The sequence below is a fragment of the Alligator mississippiensis genome, chromosome 11 (genome assembly GCF_030867095.1).
Source record: "Alligator mississippiensis isolate rAllMis1 chromosome 11, rAllMis1, whole genome shotgun sequence".
Lineage (NCBI taxonomy): Eukaryota > Metazoa > Chordata > Crocodylia > Alligatoridae > Alligator > Alligator mississippiensis.
The window spans coordinates 32,361,929-32,383,735 of NC_081834.1; the positions used below are offsets into that span (position 1 = coordinate 32,361,929).

The following is a 21,807-nucleotide window of genomic DNA, read 5'->3' on the forward strand; positions in this document are numbered from 1 at the left end:
TAACAGAAGAACCCTTCTTAAAGCCCTTGAACATAAAACACAGCAGCACTTCTTTGCATACATTTACTTTAGGAAACTAATCACTGAAAAGACAACTTGTACACATAGAAATGATTATGATCAATACATTCAGCAGTTAACGATGCAAAAATCATTCTTGAAATTATATATGTAAAACAGTTCTAAATTTTCATGATTGACCATCATGATTCTATGACTACAATATGTGACCGGTACATACCCGATATGTCTATACTGTAGAAAAAACAGGGTGCTTTGTTTGTGGAATTCTGGAGCAAAGACAACCTGATCCTATGCCCGTCTTTTTACTTGATATTCATTTTTCCGAATTAACATGTCTATTGGCTTGAACAACCCAAAATGGGGAGGAGGGAAGTAAGATACAGTAATTCTATTTTAATTTAGCTACGCCATTCATAGGCAAAGCAATTTTATGTTTTAACAATCATATACACAGAAGAAAAAACTGAGTATACCAGTTATAAAGACGTGCTCCTTTTCTCTTGTGCAAAGGTTCTGACCTTGAAAAGGTATATTGTGCTCAATTTCCATTGACTTCAGCAGAAATTAAGCGCACACAGCACCTGGATTGTTCAAATTAAATGCCTTTGTTTTCTTACATTCAGAAAAGAGGCCCTCAATCAGGCCACCAAAAACACCTTGTTACAAGGGGAATTTTTTTTTTTTTTTTTTTTTTTTTTAACAGTATCTTTACACGTCAGCTTGTTAAAAAAATTTAGAGACAGCAATACAGTACTTTATTAACAGCTCCAGGAAGATAAAAATACAAAACTATATGGATAGCTATGTATAATCAATAGGTTTCTTGTTCTAAAGACATATATCCTGGAGGTATAGGTAGCACAAAGTTAGAGGGCTATGATGAACTTTAGCAGATGTCTACTGCATAGCTCAGTTTGTAACTCAGTTTGTAACCAGTTAATAATAAGGGCTCACTCAATGTGGTTTGAGTCAGCTTGACATGTTTATTAAGCTACACACCCTATATTTGTTTTGCCCATGGCAGGCCTAACCTGGTGTTTTCTATAACCAGTTTTTTTTCCCCTGTGGACAGGCCCCCTAACATTAGTGTAGTCTCTGGCCTAATATTCTCAGTTCTGTGAGAGCTGTCCCATTTGTTACTAAAACTATTGTGTTTATATTCCAGGCACTCTCCACTTCCTGACATGTTGTGCTGCCTGGATTTTCCCACTATTACAAACACGGTTGAGGATATAGTAGGTGGAGTTGTGCAAACATGACAGGAGAAAAGCAGTTCTGTGAACACAAGGTGGTTGAAAAGTTTGAGGAAACTGATACTTTTTATCAAAAAAACTGAAACGTCTGGATTTGGGAAGTTTAATTAAAAAATAACTGTAAAAAGCCATTTTTCATTCAGAAGGGAAGCAAAGAAGTTTGACTAACTTCAGCTATCAATCCATTTCAGATGTGCTTTTCAACTGCCTTAGACCATAAAGGCACAGGTTTTAAAAACAATTTTTTTTTAAATTAAGAATAATCAAGGGAAGATAAGGGGAGAAGGGGAGGGAAGGGAACTTAATACAGGAATCCAAAGCCAAAATGCAACTCATTTTTTAATTTGCCCAAACCAGGGGGAAAATGATGAACTAACCTTGCCCTGTTTGAGCCTCAGGTACTCGTTCACGGATAACTCTACATGCATCATACACCGCTGTGGATGGTTCAAACTGCATCGTCTTCACCACATTGCACTGGCGGACACAGATCTTCAGAGATAGGGCCACCATGATGTTAGGTCACTTGCAGGTTCCTACTAAAATACCCGATAATACAGTAAGGAAATCAGAGCTCTGAATTTTATATTTAGTTTTTTCACCCCTCCATTTTTCAGTACTTTAAAAATAATCTTTAAATAAAAATGCATGCAATTAAAGAAATGATCAAATAACAATTCTATAGAAAGCTTTATTAGCACAGCACAGCTAGTAACTTGTCAAAATAGCTATTTTTGTTGGCACAATTTAAAGTAACTTTAAGGAAGTCATGTACACAGTTTTAAAGATCTAACGTACTGTCTGAAGTATGTCAAAATATTGCACTAAAAAACAAAATCTCTTGCCAGGGCATCAAGCCAACAATGAATACCCTACCACAACTGAATAGTAACGGCATGATTTTCAATACACTGATCAGCTAGCTCATCAATACAATAAACTCAACACTGTAAATTCAAATTACAAGTTGAAGTCCAACCTTTAACAAGAATGCACAGTCAAATAAAAAGAACACCAACATTTCCCTCCTGTTTTTCAAAACCATACACAACTAACTCTATGCCATTTGATTATTTTAATACATTTGAAGTCTAGAAGGGATAATTGTGATCACCTAGTCTAACTTCTACATAACACAGGCTGCAGGACTTGTGAATTAAATAGATGTTCTTGACTACAGTGTGCCTTCCACATGAGACATATCTGTGTATAACATATACCTACACAAGAAAAGGATAAAATTGTGGGAAAAAAGTTATCAACATAAATCTGATTGAATGTTCTCTACTTTTATTACAGCCATTTAATTTTTTTTTTGCTATATAGCTGTGGTGTGTAAGACTCCATGGGTGTTTTTATACATACTTCAGGGATGGGAGGGGGCAGACTTTAATTAGAGCAGCTCCACGAGCCTCTAATCAAAGTGCCCACCGAGTCTCATGAATTCAGCATCCCGCACTTCGAAATAGTGGTGGGGGCACTGCAACTTAAGCTTCTTCAAAGAGCTTTAGTTAAAGTGCCTGCAGTGCCATTTTCAAGCACAGGGACGTTGACTACACGAGATATGGAGACTTGATTAATCAGGTCTGCTCCAATGCGGTGTAATTACAGGGCATCGAAGCACCATTCCCTCATGTCTAAAGCATCCCTTAATTTTTTTCTCTCTCTTCCCAGGAGAAAAACACTCAACTTATATGTTAGGCAGTATGGTACACATTTATACAGAAAGCAATCTGGTAACTGAAGACAGAGTTTTTTTGTTCTTGATTGTCTGATTACCAGGCAAAAGGAAGAACAGGGTGGCACCTTATTGACTAACTGGCTTAGTCTCTAAACTCACAGCTTCTGAGATTAGGCTGCAGAGTATGAAAGTTTATGCTTCACAGTCTGCTAGGGCAGGGACCAAAGAGACTACCTTCTGCTTGACTTCAGACTACTACAGCTAACCACCTTGCTGTCTGATTACTAGCTACAGTTCTGTACAGCCTTTTCAGCCTAGATGTAACCATCATTTTGCAGGCTTCTTTTTAAGAATAATTTTTGATATTCAGTAGTACTCATGAGCTATAAAACCAAACTAGAGAGGTTAATAATAGGCATTAGACAACCAGGAATTAGAAGCAGGCAAACTATGTCAACAAAAACCAAAACCAAACCCGAAACCAAACAACCCTTTATGAATGACTCTGGTCATGTGCAGGTTCTACCTGAATCATAGGGGTACTTATGAAATTCCGCAGGCTGATGGCAGCATAAGGTTCGCATTCTGCAATCATTTCACAGCAGCTCTACCCCCAAAATGCTGACTGGTGGAGAGATCCCACCCCTCAGCACTGATTGGTGGAGAGGCCCAGGTGGGAGGAAGGGGTCGCCACCATCTTAATTATTGGTTGCCCATTTTATTTCTATTAAGTTTTTTTGTTGTTGATTTTGCATACAATCCCAGATTTCATGGTTTCTGCAAAATCCATGAAACTGTGAATTAAGTAGGTCCCTAGTCATGGGTCTAAATGTTACCTGTATAAATTCATTACTAGAGGACCTGAAAGAAGAATGTACATTCCTTGTACTTTTACCTTTTAAAAGGCATCACAGAGGAAGATCCTTATTTTACCATCAGCAGTAGGGCAATTTAATGAGTAAAACTATCACTAGACCAGTTAAGAATTTCCCAACTGACCCACAAGTATCCATGTAGACATAGACAATATGTCATTAACAGCAATTCCAGTAAAACCTCATTAATCCACATTTCAGTAAACTGCATCCAGATTTTGCTGGACTTTCCGTGTCTCTTACTCATTATGCAGAGGTCTCCAATTACAGTACTTAGATCTCACGTTTATTCATTCTCTATCTACTATTTTCAAATAGATTGTAGATAGCTGGAGCTTAACAAATCCAGCATAAGGTCTCAGTACGGCCTTAGCTTACCTTCTGTCCCCCATCAATAAAAACACCACCTCTAATGCTTTCACAATATGGCTCCATGTTAGGATCTAGTTTATTACCGTACCGGTTGGGCCTTTCAACATGGCAATTGTCTCTTGAACAATAGCAACAGCCAGACCTTGCAGAGTAACAACATAGAACAGAAGACTATGTGACCGATTTTTCACAGTCTGGGTTGGTTCCACCGGAAATCACGTTGGCTTTTTGAGCACTTGGAGAAAAACAACAATTGGAACAGTCACCAGCAGGAGGGAAGTCAGCCCATCTCTGACAGCAGCCAGACCTAGTTATTCAGATGTGATTGCTATCTCACTGGCCTTTCTGAATTGCTGCAATCCACCTGTCAGTCACAGGCCTGGCAGAATAAATCACTTGTACTTCTATTTCTACAATACTTCTGCACAATGTACCAGGACAATGCCATTATAAGAAGACTCCCTGAACTCTCACTCTCTCCTATATTATTTCCTTATTAAAAAAAATAAGTGATCTAAAATGACAGGAGGGAATCGACAGGTTCCCGAAACAGATTTTTCTTCCCTCTTCTCTCTTTATATCTTGCCCAAAGGTGAGACTAACAGACCGCCGATGTCAGACATTTTATGACTTGAATTGATTGACTTACATAATAAAAAGGTAAATGGATACTGATCTTTTTCTAGGAACCTTAAGTTTTCCCCATACAAACAACATCCAGATATTTTCAGTGTGAATGACTGTAGACAAAGAGAAATGTCATTCAGAAAAAAGAAAAAAAAAAGATGAGTGCACTTAATAGCCTCACTGAGTAGCTACCCTAAACTGATGTGTAGAAAAGCTCTCCATCTCCCCTACTACCTTATATTTAAAGAAGCAATAACAGAAGGCAGATCCCTAACAACTCTCCTACATTCTTCTAGAGTTAAACACTGACAGTCTAGCTTTCACAAGTGCATTATAGTGTACCTCAACAGAAACAGCTATCCATTTTTCAGCAAGTCAAAAGTTGCATCCGTTTGAAAGGTCTAATACTGTCTAATGAAGAGATCAACTTTTTGCTGATAAGAAGTATAAGACAAGTGAGAACAAAAGGCCATAAACTACATGTATCCAAAACCTGCTGATACTCCACAAATACCATTTTTACTCAAATCCAAGATGAACTTGTTTCACCTCATTCAACATGGAGAAAAAGAAACCTCACCCTGAATTTGAGCGTGACTCAACCCCGGCCATATCGCACAGTACACACTCGCAGGGGTTGCGAGCGGGGAAAAGGAGCGGAGAACAGAGGGAATACCACGAGGCGTGGAGTGAAGAGCAAAGGGGAGATCACAGGGTGCGGTGGGAGGCAAGGGGCATGTGAGGGGCAGAGCGAATGATGAGCTGCTGGCTCCAGCCCTGACCCAGGGCTCAAGGCAAGCTTCTGCTGCTGTTGCTGTTTGGCCAGAGCCACCATGTGCTCTGTGCCCCAGGCCAGGGCCAAAAACAGAGGTGGCCCATAGGGCAAGGGTAGGGAGAGGGTTGGCACAGTCACCAAGGGCTGGGGGCAAGGAATCCCCCCCGCCCGACACTGCTTTCTGTGACACAGTGGTAGGGGAGAGAACAAATTTAAGATGACCCAATGATTAGATTCTATATATGAAAAAGTCTAACAAACTTACAAACTATTAAAAAATATATAATTTTCCATGTACTGAATCTAATTACTGGGAGGTTCTATTAAAATTCAAATGTTGTCTTGGATTCAGTGAACATGGTATCTCACCACCAAGCCTGTCTCCACTGGATTCTACTTGAAAGTCACATTAGCATAAACCACTTACTTTTTAATTTTTGCCTTTCAGTTTAATTCTACAAAAGTTAAGATGAATCCCATGGTTAACGTCAATGTGACATTACGGTATGAAAACTGCACAAACACAGAAAAATCTTTCCTGAGTTACTGGACACTCATAGTAAGAGGGACAATGACTAAGTCAATTGGCATTCAAGAACTTCCAGCTGAGGAGCTGCAGATGGAAGTTCTTGAATGCAAACTGGGAAAGATTTTTTGCTACACAAGAGGGAGAGCCAGAGCAAGCAAAATCAGTTCTTTCTTCAATCTGAAGAATCAAAAAGGCCAAAAAAGAGATTTGCCTGGAGGAGTTAAGATACTGAATGTACAACAAGCTAGCCTTAACTTTACAGAGTCAGCTTTTCTGACTCCATATGAAACTTATTCAAATACAAACTTCAGTCCAAGATGAGATCAGATCTTTAAAAAGGGACTCAAGTGTAAACGCAGTTCAGGAAACAGCAGGAGGGTGTGAAAGATTTAATAAAATGTATCAGTAAAATGCTACCTCAGCCCCCATCTACATCAGAAAAATATATTCCTATCACAGTAAACCAAGTCTTAGCAGGCACCTGAAAACAACAACAACAAACTGGTCCCTTTCTCTCATATAAACTACATAATATTTCATTATAAGGCAAGAAGAGTGATGCTAAGCTAAGCTTGTCCCCTCTGTACTTTGTTTACTTGATGATGAGTTATTCACAGTCATTCACTACATAAATGGTGCCTAAACCATCTGGTCCCGAACGAGTGGCACAGGGATGGTGTGCTGGGGTGGGGCCCAATCCAACAATCTGGGGGTGGGGAAGGGGGAAGGAGAAATGGCTACGCTCTCTTGCCACCAAATCTCCAGACCTGTGGGGATGACACAGCTCTACAGGCTAGACCTGGCCCATGGGTGGTCTGTTGTATGTTAAGCACCACTGCACTATAGTCAAAGCTCTTTGTGAACTTGGCACATGTTCTGGTAACGCACAGCCTGCAGTTAAAGAGGGGCTTCAAATCAAGGCTGTAAACAAAATCTGTAGAAACCAGGAGCAAAGGGACATCATTTGGTCTATATCACTCTAAATAAAGTTTCTCTATATGCAAGAGACCTAGATAATTATACAGCTGGAGAAAGTCTAGAGCACATACAAACCTCTTCAGTCCTTTCTTTTTTTTTAAGCACATGCTGTGATACATAACACCTTCATTTTAGGAATCTCTTGGGAAATTTCCACGTGCTCTTTAAATGAGAAACATGTGGCAAGGGACGCACTCTTTACGTTGCTTTAATATGCAATGTAATTGCTCATCATGAACTGCTCCCTTCATTCATACTAAAAAAACCTCTGCTCAAAATAGAAATGTTGTTTTGACTACATTAGAATCAGACTACCAGAACATTATTCCATTACACCTCATATAACAGTCAGCAGTGAAGGACTGGGCAAGACATGAAATATGTTTCAACAATGCTTAAACACCTCTTTCCTAACTGCAAGCTCATCAGGGCAAACCCTTTGTGCAGAACATAGCACAGTAAAGTCAGGATATTAATTTAAACTTTTTAGGAACTACATGAGTTGTCATGTCTAACTCACAGTTCAACCAACAGGTGCCAGTATGGTTTTACAGCTTAACGCAGAGCTGGATCTTGTTTGCAGTCCTGAATGGGCACAGGGGTGATTCAGTATCATCCCCTCTGTTGAGTCATAACATTCCCCAGCTGGAGTCCTGCCACTGAGAAGGTTCGTCCCCTATGGCTCAGAGTATCCTTTGCCGCATCAGTCCAGTACAAGCCTTTTGTGGTGTAGATGGTGACTTAGACACGGCAGCTCCAGTCTGAGGTTACTACAGTATTGTTTCTTCAGCTTTTTGGGGAAAAGTTTTAAAATGCTCCTTTTACATTAATGTAAAGGAGAAACTGGTAGCAAACATATATAAATCCATAAGGCACTGAAGACATCCATGTTTTAAACACCCTCCCCCAGCTGACTTCCTGCCCTTGGGGCAAAGGGCTGGATCTCCCGAGGTCCCTTCGAACCATAATGTCTATGAATCTATGAACGTATAAACATGATAGTAAAATCATCTTCAAAGAGTATATTAATGATGTCATCCTCAACCCTAGCCCATCTGGGGAACAGATTAGGTTTGCGGAAGGCTCCTGTCCTGTACTGTATCAGTCTGTATTATATGTACTCTGAAGTTTACTAACAACCAGTACTGTAAGATGATGTCATCCATGCCTATGAGCCAAATGAGGAGCTCTGTTTCTATAACACATCACATGTTTCCTACAAAATACAAACTGTCCAGCAGGGCAAATTGCAAATGCTCCAACCAATAGTCACATATACATAGTTAGCAGCAGCTCCCAAGATCTTAAATGTGTCAGGTTTTAGTGGGCTATATCTTGTTACTAAATTCACATAGATTGAACAGGTACAAGGAGGGTTTGCCTACAATTGCTACACAAACCTACCTAAAATAAAGCTTGTACTTGTAAATGGATGGCCTATAGAAATACGGGGACAAAGTCCTCATTTTCCGATAGCTATCAGGCTTATTTGCCTGGCAGTTATATTACCTGCGCCAGTGGTTCTCAACCTTTTTAGACTCAAGAAACCCCTCCATAACTTTTCCGAATTTGGTGGCACCCTGGTTGACAACCACTGTTCTAAGTCTCAGTTTACTTACTTCATCCCCAGGCTACTGTGCTGCTGCAGCCACGTGAAAAAGCCCTGCATGCTGCTGTTTCCATGACTGACGCAGGTATGGCAGGAGCAGGCACTCCTGACTACATTAACCTAATCCTGCTGCAGCTACTTCCTGGTCCGGTTCCTCATGCCCCTCCTGGAAAGAGAGATGCATGGGGCAGTTTCAGCTGACTTTGGCAGTGACTTTCAGCAGTGCTAGCACCACATCACCTTTGAAAGGGTCTCACAGTGACTGGTCGAGAACCACTAAAACATGTTTGCTGATGTAATATATGGTGCAACATACAGATTAAAAGGCTAAATCGGTGCTGCTGCTTTAAAGGGCAACCATGATAGCATAAGCCGTTTCGTACCTATCATTCTTCATATGCCTTTAACTCTCATTTTTAATAAGCACTCTTCTATTACAGAAGAACTGAAGTCATGTGGGGCTGCCCCAAGACTATACAGAAACCTGGTCAAGTGAGTGTATGTTCTGAGATGTTTTATCTGCCCAACTGCAATGCATTCTAGCAGTATTCAAGAAGCCAACATTTTGATTTGGTGGTCCCATTTCACCTTTTTAATAACATCAAAGTGGTAAGCCAATATAGGGGGTTGAAGTGTTATTATTCATCAGGATTTCTATTTCTCTCAGATCAAGGCACTTCTATATCTCCAACTGCCATGTGAGAGTGGCTCTTACCCCAAACACTGATTTATTTCATATTTCCAGTCTTTAATAGTAATATAACAGTCATTTCAAACAAGCCAATTGTGTTGCAACCACTTCAGAGAAAGTGGTTCCAGGTGAGAACCCAATACACTCTATCAAATATAAATATCAGATTTACCCAAAGAACCTTGTCTGCCTCTATCGAATATCAATTTTGACAGTGGTGAAGGTATTTCCTGGCAAAGAAAACATGTATAAAAACTTGGGCATTAATGAAAAACTATGAAAATTAGAAGAACAATAAGAATTTGCTACTTGTAGACCCAGTTTTGCAATGGCACAGGAAACTTCAACCCTCTAGCAAATGTTGGCCCCTTCCTAGACAAAACCGCTGGCCATCTGCTCCACCTGCTCACCCCTTGAAAAAGAGCAATCAAACTCCCCCACATTTCCCTCAGTAACCCAGCACTATTTTCAGCAGAGATGAAAGAGAAGGAGAAAAAAAGAGCTTGGTAGTTTAGAATAGCTTTGGTTTCCCCCATGCCCTCCCTTTCCATTCCCTTCACCTCTTGGGAGCAATAAGGTATAGAATCATAGGATCATAGAGAAGAAGGCCTGGAAGGGACCTCCAGAGGTCATCTAGTCCAGCCCCCTGGTTGAGGCAGGATCATCACTATCTAAACCATCCTATACAAGTCCATAATCTAACCTCTTAATAAAACTACTGTCAACCCTGACACAACACAAGACATAACATCTTACCCTGCCACAGGTAAAGCAGGGAGACCAGGGCAGCCTAAGTCCTGCTTCTGTAAAAGGTTGTTCATATATGCTCAAGAGAGTCCAGGTAAAGGGCCTCTCTTTCTTCCTGAAACACTTGAGACAAGAAGGGGAAAAGGAGACCTCTCAGCTAATACAACAAGCCTTGGAAAGAACAAAAACCTGCACAAAGAGCAGAGATAGAGACTTGGGGCTCAGTTGGTCAAACTGGTGGTAGGCAGGAGGCTGGGGAGATAAAGGAACTGGGGGAAATACCAAGGCAGGGGCTGGAGTAACAGAATTGATCTGGATGTTGCAGGGACAGAATTGCTGAGCAGGGGGCAGTGCAAGTGAGAAGTTAATATGCATAATTTTATCATATTAAACCCATGTGGGAGGCTTCCATTCAGGAGTAAAGGGCCTTTAGATTGATGTATATATTCCTCGTACCTTTAGATCAGTGGTGCTCATGGTTTTGGCCCCACAGGCCAGATGAATGGTGCAGGGTCAGTCTACAGGCCAGACAGGAACCCATACCGACCCTGCCCCACAGTGGGATCCAGCTCCAGGGGCTCTGTGTTGCCCCTGCCTGGCTGGGATCCAACTCCAGGGACTCCACACCACCCAGCATAGCCAATTTAATGCATAGAGCTGCAGCCTACAGGGCTCCCTCCAGAACCACAGGGAACCCCAAGGGTCAAATGACAGGATGCTGGGAGCTAGACCTGGCCCAATGGCTAGGGGCTGTGCACCTCTACTTCAGATAATTTACATTTACTTTTGGCAAGCCCCTGAGAAAAGCTGAACTTACTGCATCAACAACCAAAACACTTACCACTATATTTCAAAGGGCCTGTGTTAAGTAGTATATATTCACTTAAAAATCCATTAAACCAAAGGTCAGCAACCTATGATCAGTGGAGCCATGGGATCCAGTCTGTGGATGTGGGGCTTTGGCATTGGGGGCTTCTCCCATGCTGTGGCAAGGAGAAGTGGTGGCAGGAGGCACTCCCTGCATGGCTCAGCAGGCAGAAGCAGTGGCAGGTGCTTCCCCTGTGTCATGGCAGGGAGAATTGGTGGTGACAGTGGCTGGGTCCTAGCTCCTACCTACCCACCCACTTCCAATCCAAGCAGGGTCACTGCAGCTGGCAGCCTGCAAAAGTTGCCAAATGCTGCTTTACAACCTTTTCTCAAACATTTTTACTTCTAAAATGTGCATACAAGGAAAGGCTTCAAGTCCTTTCCTTTTATCGTTTTTCTTCATTAAAAAGGCTTAGCTTGAGATTCTTCAGGAAAAAATATTTACAGAGACAAGTATCTTTTCATCTCTTTTAAGGTAGGTATTTCAGGGAACAAGTCTGAATGTCAAATGCAAAAAACCACTCTCTTTGGCAAAGAGTATAAATATTTATAGAGAGCAGCACTCTATGTTCACTGAAATCTAAGAAGTTTTTAAAAAAACTTATCTATGGATTTACTTATATGATGCATACTAAACCCAAAAGCATAAAGGTAACTACCAGGCAAGGCACAAATGAAATAAATACAAAACCAAAACATATTCACTTAAATCTCCTTGAGAAGTAACCCTAGAGTAACACAAAGGAAGACAAATGTCAAAGCAAAACTATTCTCTATTTCTACTGAGGATTCAGGAAAAATTGCTCGTCCTCTTGGCATCAATCCAAAACATGTGGATATAAAGCAGTTCCAGAACTGTCTAAAAACTAAAAGTTGCAGCTGCTGAAAAATGCACTCATTCCTTCAGATTTTACTGCACTTCTTTCATCATATCATATACTGGTATTTTTCCCAATTCTTATGGGCTGCAGCAGTGACAAACAGGTAGGCCCTGTATTGCTTTAAATAATCCTTTCTTTTTCCACATTACTTGGCTTCCTCCAAGTTGAAAGAGGTCAAACAACTGGAAGGAACTCTGAATTTGGTAGAAATATCCAAGAGTGGTATTATTCCACCCTCTGTACAGCAGTGTATATCAGCGGAAGCATAACTGCATGTGGACTTACGTGCCTTTTAGCATTTGGATTTTGGTAATATCTATAGGCCACAACTTCACTGTGGAGTCCTCCACCATCTCAGTCCTTAATAAAAAAGAGAGACTACATTTTCTCCCCCTTCTTTATACATCCACAGAAAAAAGTAGTTAGTCTCATACATTTTCCTCGCTTTATGTTTACAGAGTCACCATCTGTATCAACATATCATTTCAAATTTACATTAATATACCAAGTGCCATCATGAACATGTGTATAGTTAATCAGGTGCCCTGCCAAGCTATCCTCAGGGGTAACTGGGGGCAGCCATCCCAATATAGTATCTTTTGAATTTGTTGGTGAGCTTCTTTTAAATAGCCAAGCAGGCAGACATTCCTTTAGATTTTAAGTGTGGCTAGACTTAACACATCCCTAAATCTGCTGTTGCATAAATAAATTCTGCCTGTGTTTCTACTGGGCTTGCTGTTTCAATTTGGACCTAACCATAGTGGTTAGTGTCACAGCCAATAGATATTTAATTTAAGTCACAATTGACTATCTTGCCTAGTTGTGTCCAGGCAAATTAATTTGAGATGCAAATTCTAAAAGATTTCTCTCCCCAGAAAACCATGTTTTTAACTAAAAAAAATGACAAAAATGTATCAGAATGAAGACAGGACCCACCGTACTTGATTAGAATTCCTTTCTGTTACACCAAAGTTGCGGTTACCCCACTAAACTTCCCTTCTGTTTTAGAGGTCTGTCACATCAGGTTTCATCTGAATGCTTTATGTTGGAATTCTTCTGTTTTTATTGTTAGGATTTCAAACACTAAGTTAACACAGGTAAATTAGAAAATGCCTTTGCTTCATGTTATGAAGCTATAAACACTGTCTTGCCTGACATATTACATTCTTGTCAACGAACGATTTAAAATGAATGCAAAGTCTGATGTTACTGAAAATCCATAACATAATTATGTTTGTAGTAATTAGTGCTCTGTCAAATGAGGACTCAAAACATCCGGCAAAGTATGCTTGCAGCTACCAATATTATGTTTAAATATAAAGTTCTGCTATAATTTAGCAGAGGTCTGTCTCCCTGGAGACACTTCTTAACTGGTTCATTTAGGCTTGAGCAAACACAAATCTAGGTCATGAGACTGCCACAGTCTAGAAGTCTGTGTAGTGTGCTAGTATGGTCAAAACCTAAATATTTTTTATACTGGGTTAACTTGGTAACAAGATCCAATGGGTCAAGAGGTCTCCATTCTTCTTACTACTCCCCTTAATTATTAATATAGGGCACCAGCAAAATAGAACACCAGGGATTTGTTACTGTTCGCAGGATGTGAATGCCTGATTCTGCTTCCATCATGTCAAAAAATTGTTTCTAGACTGGTGCCTCGCAACCTTTCCGTAGGCAGAGGAATAGAAAACTTCTCAGCGTAAGCTACATTTTGCACTCCCGAGGTTATGGATCTGGATAGGAACATACTTTCTTACTGTATAGGAAAGATATGCATTGCATTATTTGGTAATTGCCAATGCAATTATGCCAATAGCCTGCCAATTGTAAATCTATTACAAACTATTAAAAAATAAACAATGCACACATAATTGTAAAGCAATGGATTATAATACCTTGATTGGGTGTGTCTTCAGTGAAAAAATCTTACGTGACACCACACTTCATGCTGCTATTTTGCCTTGGTTCTGCATACATGGTCCTCCAAAGAATAGTTCTCCAACGTCTCAAATCCATAGATCTGTTTTCTCCAGAGTTCATACATATCCAAACAAAGTTCATTTGAACTCAAAGAGACTCTCATTCTTCCTTCTTGCTAGTAGAGCAAAACACAGCTGGCTGGGCTCTGCCAGAGCTGCACTTAAAGACTGACTGCTCAGTAATATTTTGACTCTTACTAACTGTTGAGCAATTTTCAAGGGATAGTTTGTTTTTTTGTTTTTAGGGGAGCGATATAGGATTAACTTTTCCCCAAATTTCTTATCCATCTCCCTCAAATACTTAATCTGAGTTATTTTGACTGAATAAGTTAACAGCAGTAGAGAGGTTACATGACCTCTGTACTTAGTACTGGTTAAATTGCTATTGGAAGACTAAATTCTGTTCTTGGGTCCACAGCTCAAAGAGCATGTTAAAAAATTGGAAAGAAGAGCCACAACTTACTTTATAAAATGAAAGCTTTGAGTGCATGAAAGAGTAAGTTAAGAGACTGCTACAATCACAACCAACAAATATTTACATAAAGAATAAAAATAAGGGAGGAGGGCTCTTCAGGCCCAAAAGCATGGGCATAAGAAGAGCCAGCATCTGAATGTTGTACCTAGACTAATTCAGGATAGAAGGAAGATGAATTTAACAGTGAGAACAATTAACTACTGAAACAAATTAGCAAAGATCCTTGGAAGTCTCTATTCTAGAATGTCACTTTGCCTTCCACATGGAAAGGGATGTAGCTGTTAGAAGATTAAACAAAGAAGCTGGTCACCCAGACATAACTGGTGCTCAAACAAAGAAAAATGTGGGCTTTTTTTAAATGGGAGAAAAAAACCAACACCACTTTCCTCTAAATGTAACAAGTTTTCACTTGTTGTTTACCATATAGTACTAACAGTTTAGGGTTAAAAAAAAAAATCAACACCGCCTGAAAGTTTTCATTTTAGCAAAGGTATTCAGTCCTCCTTTACACAGAAGAGCAGCAACTAAGGGCATAACCCAGTTTCACACAATTAGCAGGTCATGGCATTGGGGATTCCCAAGCTACCTTCTACAATGGTGAATGTTAACACCGCTTTTCTAGCACATCTTTCAAAAATAGCTTGTCCAATTATATAAAAGGCCCATGACACTTTTTGGCAGCTGCAAGACATTCAATTCAACATACTGTAAAAGCAACATGTTGTATTAAGGTTTCCTTCCATCTATGGAGGTGTTCAGGAAAATTAATGAAAATTAGCTTGTTGTCAACTAGACAGAAGGGAATCCAGGGCACTTTAATTCCAAATAAAGACATCCATAGCAGGGTTTAATGCAATTGAACAAAATCACTTTAAAGTGAATTAAGGTGTGGATTTAATTTTCCTGACTGCCTTTATATACACACAAAACCTTACACTATTACCTCTCAGCTCTGTGTTCTTGGGGAACCCTGGCACAGGCCTGTCTGACTCGCAAAGAATTCCCCCCCCCCCCAAACAAGAACTGATTATGAAAGACAATGAAGATGCAGTGGGAGATGCACCTAAAGCCCTCCAGATAAGGGAGCAACTGCCCTGGTCTCATTTGCATCCGAGATGGAACCAGATGACAACTCATTTAAATGGGAGATGGAGAACAAAAAGCCTGAAGCAAAGACTGCAGTGAATTCTGGGATCAGAAAAGCAGGGGAGCACTGCATGATGGGGAATCTGTGCTCCAAATGCTAATCAACACACATTTACACACACCCAGCTCAGCATTTATCAGACCAATTGTAATCTGGATTTACAAAGGACACCTCCCCCCCCCCCCCCCCCCCCCCACATCTAACCAGAGTTAAGCAGAAGTAAAATTTAATAGGCATCTCGGGCCGTGCATTCCCCGGTCCCACTATGGGAGGCCTAGTTAAACTTGACTGACTAAAACTCGGTTGCCGGGTTAGGAATGCTGAGGCAAGACACCAAGTCAGAGGGGGTCTGAGCAACATTTGAACAATGGTAAAGGGTTCATCACAGCGTCCAGCCCATTGGAGCCCGGACCACAAATGCTGTCATACTTTTCCCAGGATGACTGGTGGAAGTCCTCCCCACAAAAGTTTATGAACACTCCAATAATTCCCTTAAGACTGTTAAAAGACTACAGTGAGATCTGGAAAAGTCATGCTAAGCTGAGGCTTTTTCACAACAGGTAAAAATACAAACCCTGACTCTGCAAGCTATCTATTGTTTCTGAAGAAACAATGAGGTATCCCATCCAGTATATCTGCTATCCATAAGAATTTCAAGTTGGCTCCTAAGTGTCTGGTTACTCCTTAAAAACTTGTGTTTTTCCTGGTTGTTAATCAGTTTCTTGAGATGTTCCAAACCAGATAACCCCTTGTCAATAGAAAAGACAATGATTTACACTATTAAAAGAATGCTTTGAAGAAGCTGAACTGAGGGTATAAAAATCTGTAAAAAAGCAGCAAAGGTATGCTTCAAGAGAAGAAATCTCTCTGACACCATCCGCTGTTGTTCCCAAGAAGCTGGAAGAAACAGATCGTCTCCCTTCAAGGATTGTGCTAAGAACTTTACCTGTCAGCACTGGAACCCGAGTGCCTTGGATTGGTGAGATCCCAGCTCTTGCTCTCTCTTTTCTCTCTAGGCATAGATTTCTGAACCTGAACTGTATTAGTTAAGCTTGAGCTGTTTCCCCAAATACTTAGTGAAACCAGGGTAGTATTGTAATTGCTTGTGTTTGTTTTCCTTTGCATGTCTATTACTACTAGTACCATTATATATTTCATGTACTTAGCAATAAATAACTTTTATAGTCAAACTGGTAGTAACTGGGTACATTTTTCCTTCTCTACTTCTCCTTCCTCACGTGCTCTGCAGCAACGCTTCTTTTACCTAAGCCAAAGATCCCTGTGAAGCCCAGAAATACTATGGGGTCCACTCATCAAGAGGCTAAAGATTGGGATGTGCTGAGTTTGAAACACATAAGGGGATCAGCTTGTATAGGCTGACTGACCCAGTTTGGCTCAGACATGCCCTTATGAAATGAATGCTGGCCCATGAGGGTATCAGCTGGACACCCAGCCTGATTCAGAGGTATTCTGTTCACCTGTGTGCTTGTGTCTGACTGCATTTTATTGTTACCTTAATGAACTGATTTCTGGCATATGAGGGTATCAGCCTATCCATGCTGATCAACCCGGCTGGGTCAGGCGTGTCATGTGAATCTGTGTGTGTTTGTGTGTATGACTGATTTGGTGACTGGAGGAACCCAGCCCAGTTGAAACTGAGTCCTGCAAGATAACTCCATTGGGGGTGAGGACTTGCAGAAGGGAGATATACAGCTCCGTACAGAAACGCAAGTAACACAAGCAGCACATTGATAGAACTACAAAGACCCTACAATCGTATCCCTAATAAAGAAGCACACCCCAAAGTAATGGGCAAATCTGGTAACAACACTGAGTATAGAAAGAAGACATGACCTCAATAATTTCACGTCTTAGTCTTGCCACTGCTTCAAAACCTGACCAGTTTGTTTATATTCTGTGATTGGAGTATGGAACAAAGCTCAAGAAAACTTCCTACCTACATTGTGTGCCTGTATTTTATAAGATATGTTAAGCAAAGCTGGCTTCCAAATACTCAAGAAACTGAATAAATGAAATAATTCAGTGTATTTATTTGGTAAACTAAATTGGAAGTCTCAGACCAAACCAATTTGAAACTAAAAGTAACACACTGAAAATCCAGTTTTGGACTGGAAATATCATGTCACCGCTACACTGAAACCTGTTGCTGCTACCTTTATCTTTGAGCAATTAAACACATTACTGTCAATTCACCTATTGTAGTTTTCTCAGAGCAGCCTTCATTTTGCTAACTAAGAAATTTGGTGAAAAAATATCCCCCAGCAGAATTGTGCGAGAGGCCACAGCAATGGACTTCAGTTAAGGCTTAGAGTTGTTTATAAGACAAGTGGTTTATTTGCAATTCAGCTGCTGCTATCCTGAAGATAAAGGAAGTCAGTCTAGATAACTTGCCTGATGGAGCATCTTCTACAACATCTCTGGATTTGCAGGGATTGCAAGAGTACTAGGGGCAAATTGTCTATTGTGATTTTAAAACAGAGGGAAATGGTTAACTGTGTTAGTCTGAAGTAAGGCAGAAGGCAGGGTATTTTTGCACCTTTTAGATTAACTAAATCAGAGATGCATAAGCTTTTGTAAGCCGTAGCTTGCTTCATCAGCATATTGGCTTCTGCCAAAGTAAATTAATGCTTACAAAAAAGCATGTGCATCTCTGATTTAGTTAGTCTAAAAGGTGCCAATCTGCCTTGCCTGTGGTTTTAAAAGAGCTTGATAAATTCAGAGAGTCCACAGGGTTGGAAGGTATATTTGCACAGATGTAGGGTGGGCAGAATTCTAGGACGTGGCACTTGCAATAGCTGAAAACAGACTCTGTGATCCATTAAGGTTCCTTCTGGTCACATACTCTTTCTTGCCATAGTATTTACAGTTATCATAAAACAAATTGAAAGCACAGAAAAAATGCAAGTCACATGATTCAAGAAATACAACTGGATGTCTTTTTGTGAAGCATCTCTAACCCAATTTTCTCAAAATGCAGATGAGTCCTTTTAAAAGCATCTTTAATTGGATATTCATGAATATAATTATCATGTAACCATTTAATTACACGATGCGTAAGTAGTAAGGGGAAGCTTATTTTTCCCCTGAAAAACAGAAGTCTGCTTGAAATGCTAAGGTATTACTAGAACAAATAATGCAACTTTCAGGGCAGAATACTGCAATGTAATCATATTTCAGGAATCTATTTTCCAATTTTAGATGCTTTAAGAAAGGATAAATAAGTTAAGTAGGACAAAAAAGTATGAGAGACACAAACACCATCCTTTCTGTGAAAAGAAACTGCTACTTTGGAAAAATCAGATTAGTGTATTAAAACACTGACAACTTGCAACAGGTTTTACTACTATGTGAGAGTTAAAATGTCAATCTAGCATGGAAGAGTTCTATACAGTCATGGTACTATCCACTGCTGGAACACTGCAATCTTTTCAATAAGAATTTTTTACCGCTTTAGTATTTAGAGAGACAGCTTTTCAGCACATATTCACTTTAACTCCTGCATTTATTGATTTAATTCAATGGATGTGTTCAAGGTTTTCAACAATGCTGCCATTTCTTGACATCCACACTGGGGTAGCCACCCCAGACAGCAATCTGACAGAAGGAAAACTGTGTACACTGTCAATTCAGTTGTTCAATGTCATATCCAAACTGTGATCTAATGGGCTTGGATTCCAGCCATTTAATTTCAAGGATTCTTACATGTTTCTGTTCTGTTCCCCACAGGGGATATCAGGTCAACCCATGCCATGTTCAGGATTCCTCTAAAGTAGGGCTGTCTAACTTCTAAGCACGTGCTGCAGATCCAGTGGGATGCACCAGCAGCCACAGGTGCCAACTTTTATTTTTGCTGAGGAGGGGGAGGGGCTAAAATGATGAACATGTGGAAAGTTTCACACATTTCAGCTGCCAGTCCTCTTCCTCAGGGGGTCAGGACCCTTGGGCCCCCATGTACACAGCTCCTTTGCCATCAGAAGCCACAGACCCCCTGGACCGCACACCATGTGGGCACTCCTCTGTTGCTCTTGCACTTGAATACCCTGGCCTCACCCTCAGCTGCCCAGCTGTTGGCTCCCCTACTGCATTATACAAAACGGGTGTCCCAGGCCATGGGCTTGCCCAGACCTGCAGGCTGCATCATGCTGCACTGCCCTACCCACTAGGACAGGAACAAGAAGTGGAATCTGGAGGAGGGCAGTGAGATGCGGGAGCCTTAGAGACCCTGGCTGTTGTTGCAGCCAGTGAAGGGTGGCAGCTGAGTGGAAGCCCAGGGGCTGCAAATTAACCCCTCACAGGCTGCACAGGGCCCATGGGATACCAGCTGGGCAGTCCTGCTCTCAAGTTGTGTTGATACCCTTCTTTATGCATCACAAAAGTTCAATTATTATTTTCAGTGGATATAAAATCAAATCCACTTAGCTACTGAAATCACAGAAGAGAGGTCATACTGATCATCTTGATCAGCACTGTCATTTAGAATTAGGCCAGGCAGGCATCTAGGGGCCAGCTGTGTTGCACTGTGCAAGACAACTCATGAAGCCCCAAGTACTTCTACAGTCAGTCAGCCTGATGACACACTTTAGGCAGCTTGACCGTTCTCAGAAGTGGCAGCTGACAGAACAAGGAGAAATGGTCTCAAGTTGCAGCAAGGGAAGTTTGGTAAGATATTAAGAAAAACTTCCACTAGGAGGGTAGTAAAATACTGGAACAGGTTACCCAGAGAGGTTGTGGAATCTCTGTCCTTGGAGGTTTTTAAGACACAGGTAGACAAAACCTCGTTTGGGATAATATAGTTTGGGATGTTCCTGCTTTGAGCAGGGGGTTGGCTCAGACCAGTGGCTTTCAACCTTATTTGTACCATAACCCATTTGTAAACATCGACAGCCAGTCCTGATTCACAGCCCTGACCCCTCACTCCCCAGTCACAGCCCCCTAGCCCTGCTGGTGCCCCTCACTCCCTAGCCAAAACCCCCTGGCCTTGCCGATGACCCTCACTCCCTACCCACGGCCCCCTGGCCTTGCCGGTACCTTCACCCCCAAGCCACAGTCCCCTACCCCTCTGGGCTATGCTGGTGCCTCTCACTCCCAACCCGCAGTCCCCTGCCCTGCTGGAGGGGCCCCCAGCTCCCCCGCCCTACTCAGGCTGAAGTGCCATGGCTGCAGTGGCTCTGGCTCATGCGGGTGGCGGTGAAGTGAGTCCAGCCCCAGGATGGGCTGGAGGGAGGAGGAGAGGAGGCCTGTGGCACCCCCCTGCCCATGGCTTTTTAATGGAATTTGTTCTAAGTAAATACATCATTTTTGGATTTTTATTATGAACCATGACGTGGGCATCGGGGAAGGGAAAACAGAGCTATGCGCATCTTTTTACACTCTTTTGGCATAAAAGTAAATTTTGAAAATATCTGAGGTGTAATATGTGAAATACACATATTGTGTCTGCAGTGTTAGAAAACTAATATGAACTGGTCCTTTAGAAAAAAACAATTTAGAAGGAGACTGTAATCTTACTGATTCACCACAATGACACTTAATTATTCCTTTTATGCAGACCTCATTGTACGGGCCTTAGGCATGAGTAAGGACAGAAGAGTATTTAGCAAAACATCATACAAGTACAAGTCTTGAAAGCACATGGCTCCAAGGAGACACTCCCAGTACAAGTCTTGAAAGCACATTAAGTTTTGAATTATTTAACTACTGGATCCCTTATTGAGCCCTCAATACTTCCAGACTTCAAAATCCAGGGTTCCTGGACTATACTGATTCACTACCAGTTAGGCAATTTCTACAAAGAAATATAGCAAGCACTGACATATTTAACTAGTTTGCAGTAACAGATTATTTTTGTCTGGTTCATAAACTAGAACAGGATAGGTTGACTAAGGTGACAATAGCCTCAGTGGTAGTTATGATGATGGTAAACGGAATGCTGCCCTGTGGAACAAACTGACTACTCACCTAAGGGTAAAATGATAAAAAGACATTAAAACCAACATAAGGAGAGATGCACCTAAAAATGGGTTCCTTGGTCAAGTTAGTAAAATTGTTACAGAACCCTTTTGGATAAACAATTCCTCATTCAAGTACAACTGATGAAGGAAGCAAATTATGAGAGGCTCTAACACACACCCAAGGAAGAACAGCCTTGGCCCTCTTACATTAAACATGTAATTTTGAAATTAAGCATTACTGATCAGCCTCTCGTTTGGCCAAGATTAAGCAATCATAAGATTTAGCAAAAAAGCAGTGTCTGTGACTAATTCAATATGCCAGCTG

General features: G+C 41.0%; 1 protein-coding gene across 3 annotated transcripts in view; it reads right to left on the reverse strand.

Annotated features, from left to right (window-relative positions):
* Positions 1–21,807, reverse strand: part of TLN2 (talin 2) — a 391,556-nt gene that overhangs the window by 204,796 nt on the left and 164,953 nt on the right. For 2 of the 3 annotated variants that reach the window (XM_059714785.1, XM_059714784.1), the window contains exon 3: positions 1,655–1,816. In XM_059714785.1, coding sequence (XP_059570768.1) covers positions 1,655–1,790 — 136 coding nt within the window. In that variant the 5' untranslated portion in view covers positions 1,791–1,816. The remainder of the gene's footprint in view (positions 1–1,654; positions 1,817–21,807) is intronic. The other variant, XM_059714786.1, reaches the window with a different exon arrangement.